The 27,822-nt window shown below is 40.3% G+C and overlaps 1 protein-coding gene across 1 annotated transcript; it reads left to right on the top strand.

Moving 5' to 3' along the window:
* Positions 1–665: 665 nt before the first annotated feature.
* Positions 666–13,841, top strand: LOC148024854 (chromo domain protein LHP1-like). The gene is made up of 6 exons (XM_087694517.1): positions 666–1,332; positions 1,716–1,741; positions 1,842–1,928; positions 2,021–3,040; positions 13,396–13,456; positions 13,528–13,841. The coding sequence occupies exons 1-6, from the start codon at positions 886–888 to the stop codon at positions 13,579–13,581; spliced, it is 1,695 nt and encodes a 564-aa protein (XP_087550643.1). The 5' UTR covers positions 666–885; the 3' UTR covers positions 13,582–13,841.
* The last annotated feature ends 13,981 nt before the right edge of the window (positions 13,842–27,822 follow it).

The following is a 27,822-nucleotide window of genomic DNA, read 5'->3' as shown; positions in this document are numbered from 1 at the left end:
ATACACGATGAAACATGGTCCTTTAACCATTGACACTCATCAGTTGGAGGCCATCCATGCACAAATGAGAAGCATTCATTTTTCCATAATATTGGGATTGAAAACACGCTTATAATAGGAGACAACGTTACATGGTTTTGAGTCTTCTTACAACATAATCTTTTGCATTCCTCTAGATTGAGGAAATTCCAACATCCTAAAACTTTACCTCCCACTCTTAAGTCGGGGAAACAATATCTAGTCACAAAGACATGTTTTGCTCTTGTCTTTCTATGAGTGAGTGTACTTACAAATAATCTTTGCATTGCTTTAGATGGAGCAAATTCCAAAGTCTGAAAACATCACTTCCCGCAACGAAGTTAGGGGAACAATATATAGTCATGAAAACATGCTAGCTCTTGTCTGTTGATTGAGCCTCGAACCACTCGAGTTTCGCAAGCTGAGTATAGTCGAGCTATCTTTTGGGGTGAAATAATTGGATATGACCTTTTGGGTTGAAGAGATTGGGATGAAGCCCAATCGATACTTACAAAGACTACTTACTAAGACGCTTACGCGTTCATAGAATACTTACAAAGACATGTCATGAAAGGAAGAGGATTTGGTGGGATACGAGCGAAGAGTTAATAGAAATACATAGGGAACCCCAACCCGCATTTCACATTAAAAAAATTTCAAATGCACGCAGTTTTTCTTCTCCCTTCTACTTTAGCTCCTTCCCTCTTACTCCTCCGTCTCTTCTTCTGTGCATACGCGTGCTCTCTCGCGTTTCTGCGCATTCGCTCTCTCCCTGGCTCGGAGAATCGCTGCTAAACCCTATCGCCGCACAGCAGACGAAGGCCGGCGAGGACCAGGAGCTTCCTTTGCTTGCGCGGACGCCGTTCCATGGGTCGCCGTGCCCCGCCCCTCCAGCCCGGCCATGATCCCGCCACTCCTCACGAGGAGTTGGCTCGCAACCGCCCCCGGAGATCCGTCTCTTCCTCCCTCAATAAGTCCCTCCAGCCACGCTCAGTTAAGACTCCTCCATCCGCCAAGAAGAAGGACGCAGCAGTTGAAAAGCACGTGAGGAGCTCCAGCGCCAAGAGGAAACGTGACAAGGACGCTGACGAGATGGGAAATGAGAGACAAGCTGGCCATGGTGATGGAGCTTCGCAGCCGGAGGAAGGGGAAGAAGAAGAAGGAGAAGAGGAGGAGGACGAGGAGGAGGAGGATGAAGAGGAAGCGAGTGCGAGCGAGAAAGGAGAAGATGGTTCCAGGCAAGATGCAGGAGTCGATGGACTCGCAGAAGGCTTCTATGAAGTTGAAGCTGTGAAAAAGAGGCGAGTACGCAAGGTGCATCACCTTCCTGTCTTTGTTCAACACTTTCACGCCATGTATTTTAACTGTCATACTAACACAAAGAGATTCCTCAATTCTTTTTCTCTTCCTGAACCTGTACACGAGCTTCAAAGGTGAAGTTTGTTGACTGGTTATGCTCCTAATTCAAATGAATCCTTCTTGCATATCTGTTTGGCTTACCAGTTGACATCTTAAGTATTAAATTCTTAAGTCAGGTCGTTCAAACGTTTGAAGCTATGTTGTAGCCTGCAAACCGGCCATTATCATATTTCCTAATATCGTAAATGGTTATACTGAATTGTGTTGCTTAGTCCTCTGCAGTACATTGTCAGTTTCAAAAGCAACAATTCTAATCTTGCTTTTCACGATGATTGCAGGGTCAAGTGCAGTACTTGATAAAGTGGTGAGGGATGGTAGCAGTAATGCATCAGATTTAGTTCTGCTTGATACATACACTTCTCTTATGGCCTGACTTAGAGTATCTGACATGTGTTACATTGTAGGCGAGGGTGGCCTGAGTCGGATAATACTTGGGAACCATTCGAGAATGTCAAGGCTTGTGCTGACATCATAGAGGAATTTGACAAGAGGTACGTTGAGATCTTTAGTTTTCTTTACTGTGCGGATATGTTATCCAATATGCCAATGTCATTTTGATTTTTCTTACTTGTCTTGTTTGTAGCTATGTGCCTAAATCAGGCAGGAAAGGACGGGGTAAAAAGAAATCTGGAGCTTATCAACTTTCTCAAAAGAAGAAGCAGTCACTGCTAGAAAATGTTGATGGGGGAAGTGCTGCCAACACAGGAGAGGACACAGTGGACACTGATCAGGACAATGGAAAGTGTGAAACTGAAACTGCAGAACCAATCAGGGAGAGTCCTGAGAATTCAATATCACTTAAAGGTGGAGTTTCTGATATTGGGAGAAAGGATGTTGACAGGTCAACAACAGTAGGCAATCCTGGAAATGGTAGTTTCCTTGCAACTGAGACAACAGAAGAGATGGTGATAAACCCTACGGTTAACCAACAAGGATTTAATTCAGGCAGGTCAGTGCTGGAAACAGACATGCCCCAGCCAAAGTTGTTGCAAGAACAATCAGGTTCTATCTCACCTCATGGAACTGGAGGAGGAGGCAAGCATAGCAAAGCTGCAGAAAAAAGCAGGGCCAATGGGCATCATGAAGCTAGGGAGGAGATTATGCAAAGTGATATAAGTGCTACCAGGCATCAGTTGAGCTTGACATCAAAATCTTCTTTGCCAGATGAAGGAACATTGAATAAGGATGATGCTCAGCTGGACAAAAAATCAAGCAGTGGGGAACTTAATAAGAGTGCTGGCAGTGACAAATGTACTGGAGCAAAAAAGAGGAAACAAGGTTTTGTGAGACGTGTTCGACAAAGTTTGGATTCTCAAGAACAGGATGCAAAGACAATTGCTGATGAGGAGAGGTCACAGGAAATTGTGGAGCAGGGCAACAATTTGAAGGGAATTTTGTCGTCCACACAAGGTGGGCACATGGAAGTTAAGCCTTCACAGCTGCAGATTTCTGAAACAAAGTCGCCTTCTGCCACAGCAAACCAGTGTTCCCAACCAAGCACGCCCAGTAATCCTCCTCTCACAAAGATTATCAAGGCAGTAAATTACAGCAACTCATCTGTGGAAGGAAAGCAAGATGTGACTGTTCTTTTTAAGGCATCAAGGTATGATATAACATATGCTTGTTCTTTATATGTTGTTTTCTTGCAAGCAGTATACACAAATTTTTACAGACCAAGGAGCTTGGGAGGTTGTTAAGGATTGTGGTGAATTCATGAAGAACTAATGCTAGCTTTGTAAGAAAACCCACGTTATAATGTTGAGCATGAAACAAATATTTTGGAAAATTGAATCCAAAACAGATAGTAGTTGGAAAAAATTGGGTGGGCTTTAAGGGGCTATAATAGGTTGTATTTTGATGACAATTTGAATCCTTAGTAAGGAAAGGGGAGCTTGTAGCGGGCTTTAAAATAAATTGCTTAAAAAAATTTATTGTATACCAATCAAGCACACTTAGCAATTCAAAAAGTCTAGCCATAACAAAGGACAAAGATGAAAAACTTAAAAGTCAAAAGTTAATCATGTGTGTGAAATAAATATTGTTAGTTGGCTTGGCTTGAGGCTAATGTTGCCTTAATAGATTACCTTTGAACTTTCCTTCAATGGTTTCTAATACAGTAGTCTCAATCAAATCATTTGTGTGGCTTTAAGAAAGCCTTACAATTATGATTGGACCACGTGTTAAACTCAGCTAAACACATGTACACCATATGGTAATCGCAAAAGTAGAATGCAACAAAAAATAATTTCAAAGCCTTAGTCTCCTACTATCAAACTTTAGATTTCAAATTATTATTAATATGCTACTAATTTGATTGTAAGATTTGTGGTGAATGACTTTCTTCTCTAACTTGCTTCCATGAAGGCCTTTTAGTAAATTGAGGTTATTTTTTTGAGTATGTAAGAGTGTATAGAGTGTCCAATGGCAGAGTAGTGTTAGAGAGTAACGTCCACCATCATAGACGGATCCCAAGTATTGCGACCACCAATCAGAGTGTTGGAGTGACGAGAATTATCAAATGTAGATGTCAAAGGCTACTGGAACACTTAACCTTAGTAGTAGAGATGTTGGAGGATGTAAGTAGCCTTAGAAAGTTGCAAATGCAGGTTGGGAAGGAGTTACTTGTTGATGTGGAAGATCAGCCCATTGTCGTGTGGGATAGATGATGCCAAATGCAAGGAGTAGAGGGTTGCCATGTGGAGGAGAGACACAGTAGATTGACACCTGGTTGATGGAGCATCAAATTCAAGTAGTAGAAGACTATTTTAAAATTGGTGATGGCTGAAATTACCAAATGTAGTAGTGATAAAGGTGCTAGACAGAGGGTGGCAATGGTGAAAGAAGTCTCTAATTATCAGAGCACTCGATGATGGAGTGGTAGTTGTCATGAAGGTTGTGGACATCCATGCGGAGAAAGGTTGATGGTTGAAATTTTACACACAAGGGTTAGAAAATTTGCACAAGGGATGATATAATTGAATGGAGATAACTTGTTTATTTATAGATGTGGATGGATTCTTCCAAATTAGGGTTTCACAAAAACTCTCTCGAATGGTGTTTTGTTTTAGGGTTTTTCATAAAATAAGCATGTTTTAGGGTTGTTTAAGAGTCTAATTAGTATTTTATATAACACATTTTTTAGCTTAACATCCCCCTCTTAGGCTCAAAACAAGATTACAAGGGAATGTCGACCTAGGTTTGCCTAAGGCGTCCCATCCCAAAGCAACCAAGGTATTAGACAAAGGGTGTACGACTGTTGCTCAATGGTTCATCAAGACTATAGAGGCAATGGGTATCTTACCAAGGGAGTCTAAGTAGTCACCCTAGAGAGGATAGGGTATCGAACAAAGGGTTCTTGTCGATTGCCCAATGGCCTACCAAGTCTTGTAAAGGCAGATGAAACCATAGTGACTTAAGAATAATTCAAGGAGGAAATCTTATGGGCTCGACTCAATAGCCTAAAGATCTAAAAGGGTGAAGTTGGAGACAATATAAAGATATGGCCACAATCATATACGTCTATAGCATGTCTTTGCTAATGAAACGCCTGATGAGGTGGTGAGAGAGTTCTCGATGAAGGTGGATGCAAAGTGGATGTGTAAAGTGCAATGAAATAGGTACTTGCAGACCAATTAGATAACTCCTTAAGAGTAGAGAAGGATGGTTGTTGAGGTTGTCTATATGCCACATGTTTAATAGTTGTTGGGAATCGAAGAAGTAGATGGGGTAGCAATGGGAGGTGAGCTCCACTGGATTGGCTTCCAAAGTGGAGGCAATCGTAGCGGTTTGTTGAGGTTTCTTCGAAGGAAGACCTTGGGCCTTTGTACTACACCTTATCCACATAGCCCAATTGTTTGCATAGTGTGTGGAATCTATTTTTTTAGGATTTTGTTTCTTTGGTTTTGTCAAAGTAAGGGGTGTCACCCTTGTTTTGGCTTGCCTTTACATCTTGTGAGTACTTGGCACTATCATAGCAGCAAGAAACGTTTAGAAGCAAAAGGTCATAAACATGTTTCGTAAGTTTTTTTCAAGAGGGGGTAAAATAAGAAACACAGGTTTTTTAGATAGGGGTTTTTAATAGTTTGACTAGGGAAAGAGATTCTATCTCTTAAACAAAGAATGACCAATTGAGCTTGAGTGATAATAAAGTCAATTGAGAATAATACGTCACATATCCATGAGCCATTATTGACTTGTCACTTATGTCAAAGTTAGTCTTTGGATAAGCTATACTATGGTTTGGAACTCAAACATTATGATTCATACATATCATACGAAGAAAATTGAAATTAACATGTAAATAGCCTATCTACAATATAGACTGAGTCAAGTTGCAACATCATGATTTTCATTTAAAACAAATTGACAAAATATCAAAATCGAGAATGAATCATAATATATCATAAATAACTCATAAATGAGACTAAAGTCGTATAATATTCAACTCTCAAGACAAGAATAGATACTAGATTGGCAAAGTCCAATAACTAAACAAAATCACAAAAAAATTAGTCTCTCATCTAAAATCTTGAGCCCTCACGAGTCATTATATATCATCATCATTATGTTTAACATTGCCCAATAGTTTTTATCAAAGAAACCATGTTTTGGGTTTCAACTAAAAAAAAAAGCCTACGTTTTTTACTCTCAAACGTTTCGTACTTTAAGAAATGTTTCGTTAAGTTTCAAATTCAAAGAAATGCGTTTCTTAGGTGCTATGGGCACTATTGGTTTTACCTTTCGAAAAATATGCAATTGGTTTTCGCTTTGAATAAGTATGTGGAAGATTTTTTGTGGACTTTGTTATGCAACCTCGTGTAAGATAAGAATCGGTACTTAAACTCATAGAAGGTTGACAATCTAGGTAGTGAGATAATATGCTAGATAAAATTGAAGTATTTGTCGAGCAACTTGTTTAAGAAGAACGTGACTTGATCATCGCTTGACTTTAGGAAGCTAGTAGTGGCAAACTTTGTAAGTAATCACTTGATTTCAAGGAGCCAGCAGTAGCAAACTTCGTAAGTAATCATTGATATTCAACCAACTTGACTTTCAGATCATTCCCTTCCTTAATGGCAAACTCTTGAATCTCAAAATGGAGATTGATGTGTTGTGTGCAATCGCGTGTTGCGTAGTGGTCAATGAGATAAATGAGATGACTCCAACGCTTAGATGCAAGTGAAAATGTTGTAATTGAGAGTAAAACTCAAGAAGCAACCCTTGCACTAACTCAACATTGGTTGTGGCATTGTGGAATCTCCATTGACAGATGTGATCAGGGTGAGCTAAGTGAGGGTTCATTATAAGCTTCTGTTAAGCACTTGTTGCATAGATTTTGACCAAGTAGTGAAGTTCGACCCGTTGAAACGTCTTATTTTTGAATGCATTGTTGGCCATTGCAAGAGGAGTGGTAGTGCTTTGCATAAGCCTCAGACTAACGACAAGGTTTGAAAGTCATTGAGATTTAGACACTTGTTGCATGAAGTTCGACTCTCTCTTTTCTCTTTGTGTTCACTTTGTCTCAATCTTGGTTCCACGCTTCCGCATTGTTGCACTCTGACATGGTATCAGAGCGGTGAAATTAGACTGACTGATTGAAGAACCTACCTGAAGAGGAGATTTCAGCATGACATAGGGCTGCGTTTCCAGCATTTGAGGGGAAGTAGGAGGGACGCGCATTGGAACTAGGTTGAAGTGAGTGTGGGCGTGTGGGAAAGGAGTCCTGTGTTTTAGGCCTTCAATTATAGATTTTACCTTTTCATCGCCTTCGGTGGTTGAAGAAGGTTCGGGAAGCGGAGGAAAGAGCCCTAACATGCTGCGTTTACACTGTCAAAGGGGGCTGATTTTGCGTTTGTGCAGGCATTGTAGTTGAACATGTTTACAGAGACCAACTTAGAGTTCCAGGCGATCATGGATAGGAAGGTGCTTGTCCTTCCGGCTCTTCCATCAGATCAAAAGCTTGATAGTGACAATTACGCATCTGGCGCGTGATGATGTTGGCCATTCTGGAGTCTTATGATTTGGCAGAGCTTGTGATGGAGGAGATTAACCGGCCCTCAGTGAGAGATGAGTCCAAACTCTCTTCCAATGCTCGTGCGGAGTAATAAGATTCGGTCTCATTGGGACAAATTGAATGCCAGGATTCGTTCTTTTTTTTTTCCTTGTATTTCAGTTGTGATAGCTCACATCGAGCACTTGATAGTGGCTCGAGAGATATGGCTAGAGCTCGATTAGATGTATAATTGGATGACCTTGATGAAGAGGGTTTCTTTGGACGTATAGATGTGGACCTTGTCTGTGAATAAGTCTTTTTCGCTTCGGGAATACATCAACAAGCTTCGGCAGCTTCAGATGCAGGTTCAAAATGTGAGGAAGCCTATTTTCTCTAAAGACATGGCGATCACTTTATTGTCCCAATTGCTACCATGATTTGGTACCTTTTATTCCGCTCTTATTGCATTTGGGCGAGAGTCGACTCTTCGGTGGGAAGAGTTGGTTTTTATGGTCTTGGACCAAGAGGAACAGTTTAAGGGACAGAATGCTTCCAAATCGGAGGCTTTGGTTGGTCAAGCCTCTAAGAAGAAAGGGAAGGACCAAAAGAAAAAGGAGGACAACAAATCCAAGAAGGACAAAGAGAAGGAATCGATCTGCCATATTTGTGGTAAGATTGGTCATTGGAAGAAAGATAGCCCCGACAAGGACAAGAAGGATACCAAGAAGAAGGACCTGAAGGATTTTGGAGCGGTGACTGTACCCTCATCAATTGCTTTTCTACACTTTGCAGTCGTTGAGGGCCCTACACGGTAGACTTGTGATGTTGCGATGATAGCTCCCCAAGCTCGAGAGTGGATCGTGGACAGTGGTGCCTCATGACACATGAGTCCTTCCGTTGGTGTTGCCCATTTGTGACCTTCGCGTGGGTAGATTCTCATTGGAGACAACTCTTCTGTGTCTATTGTCGCACGGGGTGAGATGCAGTTGATTCTAGATGGACGTGGTGGTACCCACACTTCCGAGGTGTTACATGTGCTAGGTTTAGGGTATCTTTCGGTCCATAAGATTTGTTCTCTTGGTCCATAAGACATAGTGGTGAGCCAACAACTCTGTGTCTCCTGCATTCGTGGGAAATTGCATCAGGATGTGAGTCCCAACAAAGCTTTGCGGCGGTCTACTTCACCTATGGAGCTTGTATCTACGGATCTTTGTGGCCCGATGCGGATCAAGTCCTTGAAGGGGAGCTTGTACTTCATGTTGATTGTAGATGACTACAGCAAGATGACATGGGTCTATTCTTAAGGTTGAAGTCGGAGGCTTTCTTTCACTTCAAGGATTGGCTTCTCTTTGAGGAGAATCGATTTGGTCGAAGACTGAAGACCTTGCGCTCAAACAAGGGTGGTGAATTTGTGTCTAATGAGTTTGCTCGTTTTTGTGCAAATAGGGGCATTCACTAGGAGTTTGCTAACACCAACACTCAAGAGAATGGCATTTTGGAGCAGAAGAATTGAAGTGTGATTAAGATGGCACGCACCATGATGGAGCACCGACAGACACCTCAGTTTATGTGGGCCGAGGTAGTGGCTACTGCAATTCACGTCCTCAATCGATCTTCCACTTTGGCCGTTGACAGGATGTTACCTTTTGAGGCTTACTTTGGGACTAAGCGTGATGTCTCTTATTTCAGGATCTTTGGGTGTGACGCCTATGTGCACATCTCGAGGATGTAGCATGACAAGTTTGAGGCGGCTTCCCGACGACAGGTTTTTGTTGGTTACAACTCCTGGTTCCAAGGTTATTGTTTGTTTGATCCCGTCAAACAGGATGTCTACGCGAGCCGAGATGTGCGGTTCGTGGAAGTTTCGACCACAGAGGGGGGTGAGGAGCACTCTGTCCTTGGAGATCCAAGGGAGAATTGGGCTCTTGAGACAGTTCCTTTGGAGCTAGAAGCCTCTTGATGGAGATTCTTCTTTTGATTTAGAGTCTTTACTTACATCGGCTCCCCCCAATGGAGCTTCCGTCAGTGGATGTACCTGAGTCTTCAGCAGATGGAGAGCAACAGCGAGAGGTCTGGCCTTCTCCTCGTTGGGCCCATGACACACTCTGCGATTTAGGGATCGAGTGGGTCCTTGAGGAGTGGGAACTGCAGGATGGACTGTGGAGGTCAGGGAGGAATCAAATACATTCTACGGAGCTTGTTTGCTCTAACTATCTTTTGATAACCCGTGTTATGCAGGATTGAGAGTCCACTTTTGTGAAGGAGGCTTTGCAGTCTGACCATTGACGGAAGGCTATGGAAGCTGAGTTGGAGGCTATTGAGAGGAATGACACTTGGTCCCTTGTGCCTCGTCTTTCTCACAAGAAGGTGATTGGTGTCAAGTGGGTCTTCAAGACCAAGTATCTTAGCGATGGTTCTTTGGACAAGCACAAGGCTCGCCTTGTTGCTAAAGGTTTTACTTAGCGCCCAGGCATTGACTTCCATGATACTCTCCCCCCTCCCTCCCCCACTGCTCATATGGCGACTATTTGAGTTGTTCATGCCTTGGTTGGCCATAGGAGGTGGCTTGTCTATGAGTTGGATGTGAAATTGACCTTTCTCAATGGTGACTTGCAGGAAAAGATCTATGTAAAGTAGCCTCTTGGCTTTGGATCCTCCGATGGGAAAGTTTACAGGTTGAAGAAGGCCTTGTATGGCCTCAAGCAAGCTTTCCGTGCAAGGAATGATGAGATTAATCCGTTTCTTCAATCAAAGTTGGAATATCGGCGCTCCAAGGCCGATCCATAGCTTTATGTGCACACTTCCGAGTGGTTGTGTGTTGTTTGTGTTGTATGTTGATGATTTGATTCTTACAGGTGACTTCCATGATACTCTCCCCCCTCCCTCCCCCACTGCTCATATGGCGACTATTTGAGTTGTTCATGCCTTGGTTGGCCATAGGAGGTGGCTTGTCTATGAGTTGGATGTGAAATCAACCTTTCTCAATGGTGACTTGCAGGAGAAGATCTATGTAAAGTAGCCTCTTGGCTTTGGATCCTCCGATGGGAAAGTTTACAGGTTGAAGAAGGCCTTGTATGGCCTCAAGCAAGCTTTCCTTGCATGGAATGATGAGATTAATCCGTTTCTTCAATCAAAGTTGGGATATCGGCGCTCCAAGGCCGATCCATAGCTTTATGTGCATACTTCCGAGGCTGGTCGTGTGTTGTTTGTGTTGTGTGTTGATGATTTGATTCTTACAGGTGACCATGCACAAAAGGTCCAAGAGACCAAGACAGCTTTACATCAAATGTTCAAGATGACAGATTTGGGGCTTCTTCATTTCTTCTTGGGTCACGAGATTTATCAGTTTCAGAGGGGGATTTTCATCTCTCAACAACAATACATTCAAGAGCTCTTGGTGACTTTTGAGATGGAGACTTGTCGGACCATTTCTACTCCTATGGATCCAAACTGGAAGGCTACTTCACACTGAGATTCTCCCTTGACGGATGCTTCCCGCTATCGCCAGTTGATTGGTTCCTTGATTTGGCTACTCAACACTCCGGTTGATCTTTGTTTTGTTTCGGGTCTTTTGGCTGGGTTCATGAGTGAACCCCAACAGGTGCATTGGTAGGTTGCCTTGAGGATTCTTCGGTATTTGAGGGGGACCTTTGACTTGGGGATTTCTTATCCAATAGGTACAACTACTTCAGCTCTTGTTCTTGCAGGTTGGAGCGACTCGGATTGGGTTGGTGATGTGGACCATTGGTGGTCTACTACAGGCTATTGTTTTACCTTGGGCATAGGTGTTATCTCATGGAGTAGCAAGAAACAGCCCACGGTAGCCCTTTCTTCTACTGAGGCGGAGTATCGGGCCGCGCCTTCCACCACATGTGAGGTTGTGTGGCCTCGGAGATTGTTGGAGGAGCTTGGCTGCCCCTAGACTCGTCCTACTCTTCTATGATGCGACAATGAGAGTTGCATTGCCTTGGTACGGAATTGTGTATTCCATGCTCGGACGAAGCACATTGAGATCCAGTATCACTTCATTTGTGAGAAGCTTTTGGATGGGACCATTGGTGTGGAGTACTGCAAGATGGAGGATAATCTTGCAGATTTGTTCACGAAGGCGCTTATGGAGGATAATCTTGCAGATTTGTTCACGAAGGCACTTCCCCAGGCTATTCTTTGGAGACATGCCAGATCCCTGAGTCTTTTGACCTGTCCAGGATCTGAGAGGGGGTGTTAGAGGTATCATTCCTTGGACAGCTGTGCTGCAGCAGTCCGTACGGACAGTGCAGGAGGAGCCATGTCAGCAATTGCAGTGCAGTCGGACTAGTTGCCATGTGGCATAGCAGCAATCGGACAGCTTTTATGCAGTCGGCTGCAGCCAACCTGATTCTGACCATTTTTTCGTGGTATTTTTCTGCTATTTATGGCAGTCCGCCAGCACACTCTGGTCACTTGTATCTGACAAAGAGAGCTTGCTGAGACTGACAGCACGTGGGCTGACGGAGATAGAGGTCCTCAAGGCGGAGACATACGCATATATTTTATGCACCTGTGTATATTTCTGCATTTCTATACAGCATTCTACACTGCAGATTTTATGCGTTACAGTCCTCTCTCTCTCTCTCTCTCTCTCTCTCCCCTCTCTATGTTCACTCTGTCTCAGTCTTGGTCCCACGCTTCCACATTGCTGCACTTTGACATGACAGATGCCACCTGAGAGCATTGCAGGGCTTCGTACCTATTTATAGGCACATAGGTCAGTTGGTCATTATCACTTGCCTTCTCACTTTTGGTGCCCTCAGTGCAGCTACACTATAGCATGTGGAGGGTGTGATCCTTGTATTCAGCTAAGTTGTCTCTTGATTGCCTTCATCGTTTCATCTCTGTTTGGAACAGCTCTGTCCAGCAAAATAGCAGCATTACCAGGTCAGCCAACAGGTTCTACAGGCAGGTTTAGTAGCAGGACTACTGTTTTCAGCAACAAGGAGACTAGAGAAGACCTACTGCCAAAGCAGGGATGCACTGGAATGGATACGGTGAAGCATGGTACTACTGAGGAGTGATCTACTGAGAATAAATATGCTGCCTGGAGGCTGAGGGGTAAAAGCTGGGAAGGAAATCTGAAAGGGTGTAGTGTGGTGAAGCTGCTGATGCTGGTGGTAAAAGTCAGGCCTGGAGTGAGACTAAAAGGGATGAAAGTGGCTGTCGCCCCTAGGTCCCTTTATAGAGTTGGGCAGGTGCATGACCATCGAGCGAGAACTTGTAATGTTATTTAGTTTGCTTATTGGTGTTGTACAGGAGCCGACCAAATTAGCCTACAATGTGGTGCAGCTGCTGCTGCTGGCAGTAGAAATCTGGCCTGAAGTTTCATGAAGAGGGACAAAAGTGTCTGCCGTCCCCTCTTGGCCCAAATATAGAGTTGGGCAGCTGCATGGCTGCCAAGCAAGAACTTGTAATGTTCATTTGATTTACTTTTTGGTGCTCTATGAGAGCCGATAAATTGGCCAATGATAAACAAATTAATTAAGGCCTATTTTTAAATTGATTAAACAACAGGTAGGGGGGATGAGGCATCGTGAGAAACATTTATTTTGTTAGTTTAAGCTTCTCACAACATTTTAAGCTGCTCTCTGCTTGCTGTCTCTTTCTGGTCCCTCCTTGCTAGTGTTGCTTCACAGCTATTCTAGGTTGATCTTATTTGGTACATTCTTTTGTAAGCTTTTTGTTGTACTTCCACAGTTTAGTGATAGGTTGATGAGCGCCTTGATTGGAATAGTAACTGATAGTAAGAAGTCAAGGTATGCTATGGCAGTTGAGCATTTTTTGACTAATCCAGTTCTCTGCTCCCTACTATCTTCTTTCCCTTCGAGAAGAGTGGAGTGGGAGGAGGAATGGGATTGTCATGATTGTAAGTTGCTGTGCTTGGTCTGTCTTGAAAGATCTAATAAATACAAGCATTTGCTGATATTATTCAGGGCTGATGGGCATGAAGTGCTGGTAGACAACAAGTACATGAGGGAAAACTATCCTCTTTTGGTAAGTAGTAGTAGTAGTTGATTCAACTGCAGAATTGTAAGTATTTCTAACTGTTGTTCTTGTGCTTTCAGCTGATAGATTTCTATGAAAAGCATTTGAGGTACAGCTCACCGACGACTGTGTAAATAAGGATATGTCATGAATTGGGCCACTGCTCCCGTGTCTCAAATGAGGTCACCAGCTCCATGGCAGGCTGCCAGGGACACTTTGTTAACCTATTGCCACTCTGTATGAAAGAATGCCCAATTCAAGGCACATAGATAGTGTTGACAAAATGTTTCATGGGAACATCCATGTAATTGTATGTGGTCATGTAGACTTGCCCTTGTTTGGTTTACAGGGACTTATCTAAAGGCTTTTCAGGCTGTCATTTTTTACGTTTTAACTGTGGTGTATGGTTCAACTTGATCCCTGTTCTGTCTAAGTCTTCACACATTGTACATGGAACCTGGAATCCTTTTTGTGGAACTTAATTCATTCAGGCCCAGTTAAGGTGACACGTTGAAATCGGCTCAATAAGCTTTCTAGAAACCGTTACTTCAATAATCTTTCCTGTGGAGAGATTAGTTGGGTTTTTGGGCCCTTGCTGCTTTTAAGTATAGAACCGTCCTTTTAGTGGAAGTTAATTCTAATTCATTCAGGCGCAGTTAAGGTGACAGTCTGAAAACAGAAACGTCCTTTTATTGGTGGGTGTTCACATCTTGGTTTTGTTTGCAAGTGCTCTTTGAGATGTTTTGTATTCAAACTATTGGTGATATGGTATAAAGCTATAGAAGCATTGTTATTTGACTTTTGTCTCTGATCATGTGTGGTGATATGGTACAAACTTATAGAAGCATTGTTATTTGACATTTATCTCTCATCATGTAAGTGCACGTTGGTTAGCACATGGCGCAGGGATATGATCCACGATACCAGCCCATGGGAAAGTAGAGAAGGGGCTCCTCAATATTTGCACTTCAGTCTTTGAAAGGTGGGTGCTCGAAGATGTTTAATGGCTCTACGAAATGCCTGATTTTCCTCCATCAGTGGCTAGATATTTATGGTCGTAACAAGTTTGAAGGTGGGGGTTTTTTGTAAAGGTGTGGTTGGAGCTTGTGCTTACGGGTGTGGATGTGAGGGCTCAACTGCAGAGCCTACAACATTGGATTCACCTCCCATCTAAATACTCTCGCATATCTTTTTGCAAAAAGTAAGAACAGACCTTTCGACATCTTTCTTGACTTGCTACCGAAAAGGGGCCGATTTTGGGGCATGCTTACCGGTCTTTTCTTTTCCTTCACAAATGGTCCTTTTCAAAATATACATTTCTCTTTCTCACGAATGCAAGGAACTGCTTTTCTCTCGACCGCTGGTCCACTAACTTCTACTCTTTACGAGAAAGCTCAAAGAAATTTTCCTTTTCTCAATTAGTCGGAAAGCAGCCCGCGTGTGTTTTGTTGACTCAACTGAATATTTTGTAACTTAATGCAAGGCATGGGACGTGGTCTCATGAAGGGTTTCAGCGCCCATGAAATTAGAAGAGGCAAAATGAAGTACAATATGTCGATCTCTGGAGTTTGAGAGTTTGCCACTTGGTTCTGAATTTTGCTTTTTATTCTGAACATCGTACAGTTTTAAGGAGTAATTTGCAAGTGCTTTGAAAAAGAATTGCTTAAGAGCTCAATGCATTGAAAAATTGAACAAGAATGTGTCACACAGATTGGTAAAGTGTCCAACCGCTTTAGAATAACTTAAATAACTTCAAGTGCATTAGAGCTAACGAGGAATTGTTTCCATGTACTTAGAAAAAATATCAGTGAATGCACAAATGTTTGTGCATGTTTTGTTTGTCTTGATTGGACCTATGTTGGGATGTTGATACTAATAAACTTAATAATTGCGGTTAGTGGAGGGGCGAGAAATGGCATCATGGTTGTTGAAGGTTGATGCATCAACTTTACGAAGGCAGCTTGTGAAAATATTAGCCATTAGGCAAAATTAGGATGATTTATCTTTTCAAAAATAAGAGATGGGCATGGGATTGTTCATTTCAAGTGACCTTTTTCTTGTAATCTTTTGTTTTTTGATTTAAAAACAATGAAGATCTTGCACATTTGAGCGATTCTTTATCTCAAAAAAATTTGAGCATTTCCCTTGCATCCCTCTTTTTTCCTTTTTGTGCAATTTTAACTTTTAATGTACACATTTGAACTACTTTCTATTTTACAGCGTAGGACCATGCCATCCTCTAGTCTCGTCTTGGACCATGATTCTCTCCAAGTCATTGCATTTTATTATTTCACTTGTATGTGACAACTATATGTTGTTAGTTTACTTATGTACAATTAGTGTATATAGTTGCTTAGTTTTGGGCCAAAAGAGTACCTTGGGCCAAAACTGTGCCCTCCTTGGCTCTTCTGAATATATTTGCATAGGTAGTCTCCATGGTGTTTAATTTATATGTTTTTGACTAATAAACAATTTTAAGTTTTACACTAAAGTGCATGATTTCTATTTTTCAAAGATATTTTCTCATGCCCAATCAGAGTGTCTTGAGATGCTCTTTTTTGTCTTGATTTGTTGAGACGCTCGAGTTTTTGACTCTCTAACTTCATTTTGCACTTTTATTTAGGGCAAGTTGAAGATCCCACTTTCGCACAAGCTTTTATAGTGGTAAGTCTCCAATATATTTAGTCTATTAAGTTGAGTGAATAGCTTGGTAAGTGATTTTTTTCAGGAATACTAATCTAATAAGTTTTAAAACCAATTCAATAATTTCCCAAATGTAGTAGTTATATTAATGAGAACACAAGTACTTAAATCAAATCTTTGTAGTAGTAAGAGTCCAAGTTCTTAAAGATCTTACTAGACCAATGAATATTAGTTTTTGATTGTGTGTGTAAAAAACTAACCTATTTGCTAATTCATTGTGAGTGATTATAGTGGTGATTGTTTAACAGAAAATGAGTGAAAATGAATCAATGATGCTACAAGTGGTTTTCATGGATGCCACATGTCCAAGTATAGAGGGCACTTTGAATGTTTGACATGGAAGACTTACCAAAGCGTTGGAAGGGCAAGATTTTGGTTTTTAGATGACCTACAATGGAAGTTTGCATATGAAAGCATTAGTGCAACATGCCATCTTTTGCCAAATGTTCCCATTGGGTGTGCTTTTTAGCGGGCTTGTATATTTGAACATTTGAGCCATGAAATAAAAAGGGTGACATTTTGTTTACATTGATTTATGGATGAGTGGTGCCATGGTTTGGGGAAGTCACTCTTAGTTTCCATCACCTTGAGAGAAAAAAAAAAGCAAGATAATTGGAAATGGAAATTAGAGAGGAGGGAAAGCACACCATATCCAACATATTTATAAGTGCAAAGATAGACAACTTTCTTTTAAAAGAGGCTAACTTTTCAAAGGTATGCTTTGCTTTTTCCAAAGGTCAAGCTAACCTTTTCAAGTATATATACTACTTTTCAAGGGTTGTGTCAAGTTTTCTCTTTGCACTATCATTTCAGTACTTGGGGCACTCTTTTTCACAAGACATGTCTTATTAGGTAGAGTCTATACTCATGGTGCATATTTAAAAAAATTGAGCTTAAATGCCAATCAACCATTGATCAAAATATCTTTAAAGATACCCATGCAAAACTAGTTTCACATATAGTTAAATTACTTTAGAGCCTTTGTTGGTCATTTTGGAAAAATTTCATAATGCTTTTATAAAAAATATATAATTTTTATTGTATATCTAATGGTGGAAGCAACAATGATAGAGACATCATATAATCTAAACTGTGGTAAAGTCAATTACATACCGGGTAATTATTCATATTCAATACTTGTCATGAATAGAGTTCATAAAACTACATAATTGTAAATAGCCGACAAAGCATGAAAAACAAGATGCTTGTTACTCTTTATATCCAAGTAATGTCAGTTAAGGTTCTTGCTTGTTGACTATGCCTCTCACATCCAATAAATGTATCGACTATTATGTCTCTCCTCTTGATAAAAGTAGATAATGGCCACATGCACAAAGTACACCATTGGTTGCCATAAAGTGTTATTCATAATCATTAGGTACATTTATTATTTACATATTTGAATAAATATCAAATATAAAAGTGTGATGATAGCTTTGACCCTTTTCATAGATATTCATTGCCTACTTTGGTGTGCTCATATGGCAAACTCTATCTCGCTTCATAATGGGTTGAGGATATTCCTTCTTTGAGAAAATTATGACCATGAGAGTCTGCATCTTAACAATAAAAAATGCTTTTAGTTCTTATGGGAACTTCACTTGATACAAGACATGTGAAACTCAATATAGAAGGACATGATACAAATCTCTTCCTCACACACACACACACACACACACGCACGCACGCACGCACGCGCGCGCACGCGCGCGCGCGCGCGCACGCGCGCGCGCACGCGCGCACACATGCACACGCACACATCCATGCTCGACTAGCAAGGTCAAGGTTTGCACACGCACACGCCCACGCGCACACACGCGCGTGCACACATCCATGGTCGACTAGCAAGGTCAAGGTATAAACCTTGGTCTTTTTTGCATGCTTGATAACATTAGACAAATGGTCTGTATTGCCATATATCACAAAACCATCCCTCATTTGCAACATATTTGATTTCAAATGATGGAATAGCCATCGACAGAGAAACAAAGAAATGATTCCATGTGGAGGGTCTATAGACTCCATCATTTCCATAGCAAGATTGGTGGGAAAGTCGACCCCCATGAGCTTGACCACAGTCGTAGATGGCTTCCCCCTCGTGGCATAATATACTATCAATATTCTTCAAAAAGTCATCTACTTTGCGTAGTGTAACTCACATGAAGAAGTCAATAGTAGACACAAAAAAAAGTTATGAAAGTATCAAAACAATTTAAAAATACTCACATGGTAGGCTGCTTCACAAGGGTTCCTATATCCTCTACAAGGACCTTTGCCATACTAATAAACACCTCTCTCCTTTGTCGTTGGTTGTTTGCTTCGTTGTCCAAGATTCTCTTTGTGTGAGACTCATCTTGAGACATACAAGGTAGACCCTATTCTCTTGCTACTAGTGGAACCTAACTCGGTCTCCATCTGGATGAGCATATCTAGCATGCTTATGTTTTCATCCTCTCTCTCTTTTTCATTATCTTCATTATCCTCATTCCCCTCCCCTTGCTTGTGCTAAGTTGCTTGAAAATCTACTTCACACATTATCACATCATGTTATCTATTGAGAAAAAATGATATACTAGGTTATAATCAAATAGCCATTTTCATTGTTTATCTTTTCAAAGGGCTTGCTTGGAGGGATGGATGTGTTCATGCAGATAGTGGAATGAGCACATACACTCTATACTCCCAAGCATTGATTTCTTATTCCTTTCATGAGTCTTGATACATGGCCCCAGATGCCTCTATATTTTCCCAAACCAACATAGGCTCTAGCATATCCAAACCTTCCTTCCTTTCTAAGGTCCTCACCAACTTGCACAATGTAGGTAATTGTATTATTTATTGTGTTACTCTACAAGGATAAACAATACATTGTTCAAACTAAGCACTTACATATACGCCACTCTCCTTGAGGATTATTCTAGTTGTGATTGTTTCTTTGCTTCTTTACTTATGCTCATATCTTTCCATAGACCGTGGAATGCTTCATTGACATGTTTGCTTTGAGTATCTCTCCAGTACTTGCAAAAGTTTGAAGGTAACTCAATAGTTGCTACCTGTAACTCCTCAATAAGATCCTCACATGTTTGCAATATATATTCTCAATACAATTTCTTACAAGCCTAAGTATCCTCTTGTTATCACCAAATGGTATCTTGAGTTTTGCTACTAATTAGCATGCGCAAGATCTCTTTTTTTTTCTACAACAAGTAGAGAGTTAGGTGCAATTCCCAAGCACATTGCCATGCAAATATTAATCATGTGAAACTAAATGCTATACCTTTCAAGATTGACCTTAGACATTGTAAGAATATAAAGTTTTCTCTTCATTATTGGTACCACACTCTTCTTCGTCCAATCATATGAGAAGAGCAACTGGAAGAACCCCTCTCCATTCACCGGGTTTGCAATAATATGTATCTTGTATGCTCTATCTTTGAATTGTGAATCTATGTTTTTAATGACCTTGTTATGTTTTGATGTGACATTTTGCATCACTAAGCTGTGTCCTATCCACATCTACAATTGTTGTTTGTACAACATGTGCAAACTTGCACTATAGTTTTAAGCCATGATCATATAGTAAACATAAGTATTCCAAGTATTTCAGAGTTACTTCAACATAGTGTCAGTGAACAAAAGATTGACAAGACAACATGAGGTACCTTCCATACACGCTATCCCAATAGTGTGGTTGGGGTATTGTACCTTGGCGCACCTATTCCCCTTTCTATGACCATATCATATTCATCCCATCTAGACACATTAGCGCCCAAGTTGCTCATCACTGAATCATTGTTAGCTAGCCCAAAATTTTGAAAATAAAATCTCATGTGAGTGTCGGGGAAACATTGGTCCATGCTATCCTGCAACAATTGACTAAACTATGAATACATGACCGTATGAGAAGCAAAGGAAAAAAATACAAAACGGCAAGGGGAGTACTCTAAAAGGGTCCTATTAGACTTACTCATTTTGTGCTTGTAGTGCCATTAAGATCTTGCCCTCTCTCTTCTTTGTAACCTCGAAGAATTGATATCGCACTCTCATATGATGGATTGCCATATGGGACCATGTTGTGAGCAAAGCAAGACAACAGTGATGATGCACATTGTGTGACTATAAATAATAGACAATCCTAGTGTAAGAAACATACTTTCACAAATGCGATTATGCCACTTCTTGAATCAATGGTTCCCATCCCAAATAATGAATTTCTTGTTGATAAGATCCTCCCAAATAGTGCCATGAAGCTTCTTTTCAAACTCATCATTCTTAGTTTCCCAAACTGACCCCCACACATGTAAGTCAAGATTTGTCATCTCCATGATTGTGTCAAAATAGGGCCACATGACGGGCACGAGAAAAGGAGCACTAGAAGTCGTATAGGCATATCTATCAAAGACATCGTTGAACTTTTCAACATGCGCACCCACAATCCTTATTATCTCATTCAGGACTAGTCTACATAAAGGCACAAGTGGAGGCTTTGATCCCCTCTTGATTGGAAGGTATCAACTACATTTTGCAAAATATCACTCTCTAATTCTTTGCCAAGTAGTTTGTTATGACATTGTGTGTTAGGAATGACATTTCTCGTGTTAACATCCAATCGTTTACCTAGGTTATAGCTTTTGTATTAGCGGTGTGGGATGGGCCTATAGCTTGCTGGCGAGCACCAGTACCGACATCGCTCATCATTGGTAGCGAAGCTGGTTATTGGTGTGCAATGGGATTTGCATGCACAATAGGATTCTCCGATACCAAGTAAGACTCAGATGGATTTTGATCCCTTGATGTTTTGAAAGTAGCCTCTCCTTACTCACTGTCCATCTGATAGTCTTGGACCGCAAGCCATGAACTTATGGAGGAGGTGCGATCTTCTTTGGCAGACATTTACGGGGACCCGTAACAAACTTGAAATTTACATATATTGAATATAACCATGAGAAGTCAATATACAAGTGCTCTCTACCAAACGACGATACAATACTTTTTATTTTCATGAGCACAAAACTAACGTGATGCATTGCTAGACCACAAAGCTATTGGCACCAAGGCATCCTTCCTCGTGCTAGCAATAGCATCATGCATCACAATGATGTTTCCAAGAAGACTCAATGTGATGACAAAGATAGATTTTCAAATCACCATAAGAAGACAGAGCTTAGGCTTTGGATTACTAATATTGAATTGGATTGATGTTGCTGATGAGACGAGAGGGGCATTTACCTAGATCTTGGCTCAAGTTAGCACACCTACTTCCCTGGTGCAACCCAATGTTGTTGACTTAGCTCCGAAACATGTATTCATGTACCATAAAAACTACCACTGTCATGATATAATAATACAAGGATATGGAATTCATGGTTGTGATAAAGTACATAACTAAACTAATTGAACTAGTTAGGAAAATACCTACTAACCACAATGCAAAAGTTGTGCAAAAATATCAAAAGAACATTTAAAGGACATGCTAAACAAGATGGGCAACACAAACAAGGAATCATAGTTTACTATGGAGTTCTTATTGAAAGTTACTAGTACTCAAGCAATTGTTGTAAAATGTTAAACCAAGTTGTCAAATTCGATCCATTAATGTGTGGGATAGAAAAAGAAGAAATGCTCAGAACGGAAACTGAGTGGTGGTGAGAGACACAACTTAGCTTGTTTGATAGTGTCTTGGATAATAGTGGTCATATAGAGGGTGGGGTCAAATACTAGAACTCCCATAAAAACACCTCAATCATGAAAATCAAGTCACACATTTAGGAACAAAGATGAAGTGCATCATAGCCTCATCTTGCCATACATAATCTTCAAAGATACAGGTGATGTTGGCTAGCCTTCACCATACAAAAGAAATGATAGGAATAACTTTTTTAATGGCCACAAGATGATTGATCTAGCTTTTCTTGACAAAGTATTTTTGAGAGTATGAAACAAGATGATAATTAGAAGATGGATGATAGATCAAAGCCCTATAACTAGATAGTGAAAATAGGGGATGCTATCTTTTTAAAGTTCAACAAACATTGGCTAATTGTGATTTGATTATTCATTACTCTTATTGTGCACCACCTTGTCACAAGGGCGATTAGAGTGGATGGTGATGCCAGCTCTCCAAGCCTAACTAGCAACTAGCCTCAAAACGATCACTCTTTCAACATATGCATTACCAAACATTCTTCTCTAGCATAGTAGTGATTTTGGTCATGATCCTCGTACAAAGATTGAACAAGTTGATTATGCTGCTCTCAAGGAGAAAATCTCATGGCAACGGCCCTTCAACAATGTGTAGTCCTTCTAGCTGATGGTGCAAATTAGACTCATAATCTTCTCCTTCACTATTGTGTCCTTCCTCCCCCCTTAATGTCCCAATTGAATTTCAATGTCAATTCCTCTAGCCTAAAGCCTAGCTCAAAACACACATTCTATGCTTGGGACAAAACACACATTCTATAGGCATTTTGGTTAGTGTGAAGCAAGTACCAATGCCAATAAAAAAGAAGGTAGCATTGCACACTTGTACTCATCCAAGGAAGCACTAGTGTTGCCATCACTGAACTAGGGGCCCCCATAGTCCACATTATGGACTTCTAAGAAGTATTAGTCATGGGTGGAGGTGTTTTTCGTGTCACAAACCAGAGGCTTGCTCGTGGGCCCTCATCAGGTGTGAGAGGATTGATAAGAGTAAAGGAGTCATTTGGCCACCGTTGCTGTTACCAAAGGAAGCGTCCAAGCAGGTGCAGTCAACATTGCATAGTCCATATGAACCACAAATGTTTGGGATAGAACAAGGGTCAAGAACATCATAGGCAATGGCCCAGTCATCTAGTGAACTGTTGTCCAACCACCCATGCACTCGGACGATCCCATCGGGATCGATCCTCAAGTATATGCATCGTATTGTGGCAATCAGATGAGGCCGGGATCCATTGTGGGTGTGCCCCCTTGAGGAGCGTGACCACAGTGACTACTAACATGGACTCCTTGAGAGGGTGCAGAAACTCTCTCCCTCCCCCTCTCTGCGCGTGTCTGAGAGACAGTACACACACACACACACACACACACTCTCTCTCTCTCTCTCTCTCTCTCTCATTGAGTGTGTTTGATACTAAGCTCAAAGAACGGGCATTCTCTCATCGCTAGTTGTGACAGAATTGCTACACATCGCTGTTATTTGGCTGTTCTGGTGTCCTCATGTAGCTCTGGCACTACTCGACGTATGACTAGCAGTGGTAGTGGCTTGTTGCTGCCATTTAACTACAAAGCATGAGCAACCACATGGGTAGCCAACCGCATACAAGTGCTGCCTCAAACGGGTGAATCGGCACTAAGTTAACAAGACAATAGAAATATTTATGTATTGCCTGGGTGTGACCTTTAAACTTTTAATGTGATTACAAATGGTAAGCAATAATTGAGGAATAATAAGTAGGGAATACATATGATTTTTGAATCCATTCGGATTTCTCAAGAGAACAATTTTTATATTTGACTAAGTATTAGTAATACTAATTACCAGTTTGTATTGTGGTGAAATCATAGTATATTAGCTTTAAATTAGAAACTAAAATCTTAGTATCCTCATCTAATAAAGGGGGATCCTTAACTACAGCGGTGGCAGGAGGTGTACCTTTAAAGGGTTTCAATAAACTCATGCGAAAGGAGTTATGGATTTGTCAATGTGGAGGTATACCCAATTGAAAAAAAATTATTGTTAATCTTGTGTACAACATGAAATGGGCCGTAATAGCAAGGAACCAATTTAATCTTTGGATGTTTGTAAATAGATTTTAATCGAGCTTTTTTATGCACAACCATACAAAATCATTTTCATTAAATTTAGTGGCTCAACATCTCTTATTAGCTTGAATAGTGGATTGCAATTGAGATTGTTTAATGTATTCAATGACATCGTCTAAATTTTCTTATGGTTAGATACCAAAGCATCGACACAACAAGAATATTAAAAGCTATAGTAATTATGGGAATATGCAATTTCTTAATGTATTTAGTGGCATAATCTAAAATTATCTCATGGTTAGATTCCAAAGCATTGGCACAATAGGAAATCATAAACTATAGTGGTCATTGTTTAATGTGTTCAATGATATCGTCTAAAGTTTTCTTATGGTTAGATACCAAAGCATTGACACAATAGGAATATCAAAAGCTATAGTGGCCATGGCAATATATAAATTGTTACCATATATAATCTTGAATGCTGCTTAGATGAAAACAGAGAGTGGTGGATTATTATAAGCAAATTGTAAAATAGATAGATATTGGCCCCAATTGTTAGGTTAATCAATTGTATAAGATTGAAGGAGGTCTAAGATAGTGTTGTTAGTAGCCTCTGTCTGGCCATTGGTTTCAAGATGGAAAGTAGATATGAAGTCCATTTTAAAATCCAAGTTCTTAAATAAGACAACCCAAAAATGATTACTGAAGCAACACTCACAGGTAGATAAGGGGATTTAGGAAAAACCATGGTGCAAAAAAATAGTGCTGTGGTGGCTTGAGGAGCATCTAAAGTCTTTTTGAATGGAATAAAATAGGCTTGTTTGCTAAACCTATCAATGATTATCCAAATCATATCATTATGGGTTGAAGTAGTGTATAAACCACTGATGAACTCCATGTAAATCTATTTCTATGGAGTGATAGGGATGTGTAAAGGCATGAGTAAACCAAATATTTTGCCATGATGGCATTTAACCTTTTGACAAATAAAAAATTTAGATAAAAATTGAGCTACATCATGTTTTAAATTAGGCCAATAGAGAAACTCTTTGGGAGTAGTTAAAGTAGATTGAATACCTCTATGGCCCATATGGGGGGGTCACATGCATTTTGTTCATAGTCATGACTCTAAATGGTGTCTATACACAATTTCTTTTGGAAATACAAAAATTCATTAAGAAAATGATAATCATGGAAAATAATAATGCTAGAATTATGCATTTGACACCATACATCACAAAAATTAGTATTAGAAGGGTAAGTAGAAATCATGGAATCAAAATATTGAATTGCTTATTGAAGAAACATGATTTAGAAATAGTTTTTATCTTGTCAAAACCAAGAAGATGATGAGTAGAAACATGATTATGGGGGTTATGGTTAAGGGCATTGGCTATAACATTATCATGCCATGGTTGATACTAAATCATAGGATGCCCTCATTGTGCTCATAATATATTTTAAAGCAGTTACCAAATTCACTGCTATATTCCAATAGATTAAGTTGTAGCTATAGCCCTCACGTTTTCAAACATCTTAGGGTGATTCTTTGTAACTCAATTGGTGGGTCCCAACAATGATACCCTAGAGGAGAATTTCCACAAGGAGCATTCCTTTGATGATGGGCCTTGGACCAAATCTTTATATGCTAAGTTAAAGAAGTTGATAAGAATTAGTATCAATAAAGATATGGGATGACTTGAAGGTAGAAAATTAAATTTCTGGGGTAGATAGGAGAAGATAAAGGTAGCCTCATTAGTCTAGAAAGAGTCCGAGATGACCTATAAGCTTATGTAATTTTTGGACATTGGAAATAGTAGTCTTCTCGATGATGATGAAATTCATAACATAAAGTTCAAGAGATAGGGATGGTTAAGTAAATCGATTTGTCAAAAAGAAAAGGGATTATCCATACCCTAGGTTCTTACATAAAGAGGCTCCTTGTAGCCTTAGAATCATGGAAATTAAACCCCTAGACTCTTCAAGAGATTATAATTTGTGAGATCTTTTGACGAACTTTATGTATTTTGAGTTAGAGAACTAGAGTTTCTCAAGAATAGAGATCAAGATTATATTTAAAGGCCTTAGGATAACAAAGGAGTCTTAGGGATTGAATATGTATGTAATTACTCAAAATATTATGTAAACATGATATGTGACTACCTTGTTAATGTGTTTGCATTGATTACTATTTACTCTGAGTAGCTTGAAGGTGACTTGATAATCGACAAAATCTTGAGAGGCTTTTGAAATTTACTAGTGGGTGCATCGAGCCCAATTAGAATCCCAATGGGCTTTCCAAAAGCCTATATAAAGAGCCATTTGGAACCCATTTTATCTTATTCTTTGTAATTTGTCCTCCCTCCCCCCCTCCCTCTATGCCTCCCTCCCTCCCTCCCTCCCTCCCTCTCGATCTTTTGTTATGTGGTGTATATATGGTAGTGGAGACTTGCCAATTGGCATACATCTTGAATTTAGTGATAGTATGTCATGAGTGGCAACCTTCTCCTATCAGTAAGTGTGCTTATATGAGCGTGTATGTGTATGTGTATATACATATACACACGTGTATGATGAAATGGCTATTTGACTAGTGTGCAATGTGAACTTGACATATACATGTCATGAGGATTGAGGAGGTAACCCTTTTCTATTACTCATTATGTATATGCGTGCACACTCCGCATGCATGTGCGTGATAAGAAAAATCTTGGTAATTGATTTGCATTATACATGCCATGAAACAGTTCTCCTTTGTTATGCATTATTTGTATAATTGACTCTCTCTCTCTCTCTCTCATTGTATAGTGTGTGTGGTTGGAAAGGTCTGCCGATTGGCATGAGTTGTGGTTTTGGTATATGCATGTCATGAGTAGCAATCTTCTCCTATCACTTAGTATAGGTGCATGAGTGTGTATGTGCATATGTATATGCATATATATACGTGTGACAAAAGGGCCATCCAAGTGGCATGCATCCTGACCTCGACATATGTATGTCATGAGGACTCTTGAGATAGTCCTTTCCTATCATTCACTGCATATATGCATGCACACTCCACATGCACATATATGATAAGGAAAAGCTTGCTAATTAATCTTCATTAAACATGTCATGAGACGGTTCTCCTTTGTTATACATTGTTTGTATGATTGAGTTTTTGTGTGTGTATGTGTTTATGTTGTGCCACATGGAAAGAATTGGTACTCGTCTTTGTCGGTGTGGGGCCATTGAGATCTCATTCTTTCTTTTTTTTGATAATTTCCTCTCTCTCTCTCTCTCTCTCTCTCTCTCTCTCGTGTGGTGTGTGGTAGAGGAGGCCTATCAATTACCGTATGTAGTGAATTTAGTGTATGCATATAATGAGTGGAAATCTTCACCTACCACTTAGTGCATGTGCATGACTCTGTGTGTGTGTGTGTGTGCGTGTGCGCATACATATATACACATATGTGATAAAAGAGCCATTTAACTAGTATGCATCATAAACTCAACATATCCATGTCATGAGGATTGACGAGGCAATTCTTTTCCATCACTCACTATGTATATACATGCACATTGCACATGCATGAGCATGATAAGGGAAAACTTGCTAATTGAAATACACTATACATGTCATGAGACAATTCTTCTTTGTTATGCATTATTTTCATGATTGAGTTTTTTTTGTGTATATATGTTTGTGTTGTGGCACAATAAGAACTTGATACTCATATTTGCCGTTGTGAAATACTACATTTCATTCTGTGGGAGCTTTCGCTCAACCGCCAAGACCCACGGACCGCTTATTGTTCAAGGGTTCCAAGGAGCTCTAATGGCTATCTCTCACCTAGCTGATGCGCCGTCGATCCTACGAGTGTAGTGAGCTTACCTTAGTGCTGATATGAGTTGCCTCCTCTCTTCCGCACACCGGTAGCTCCACG

Source organism: Lygodium microphyllum, chromosome 15, assembly GCF_053477565.2.
Source record: "Lygodium microphyllum isolate KBCC chromosome 15, Lygodium_microphyllum_v1.1.10, whole genome shotgun sequence".
NCBI classification, from domain to species: Eukaryota; Viridiplantae; Streptophyta; class Polypodiopsida; order Schizaeales; family Lygodiaceae; genus Lygodium; species Lygodium microphyllum.
This window is presented reverse-complemented; position numbering and strand designations above follow the sequence as displayed.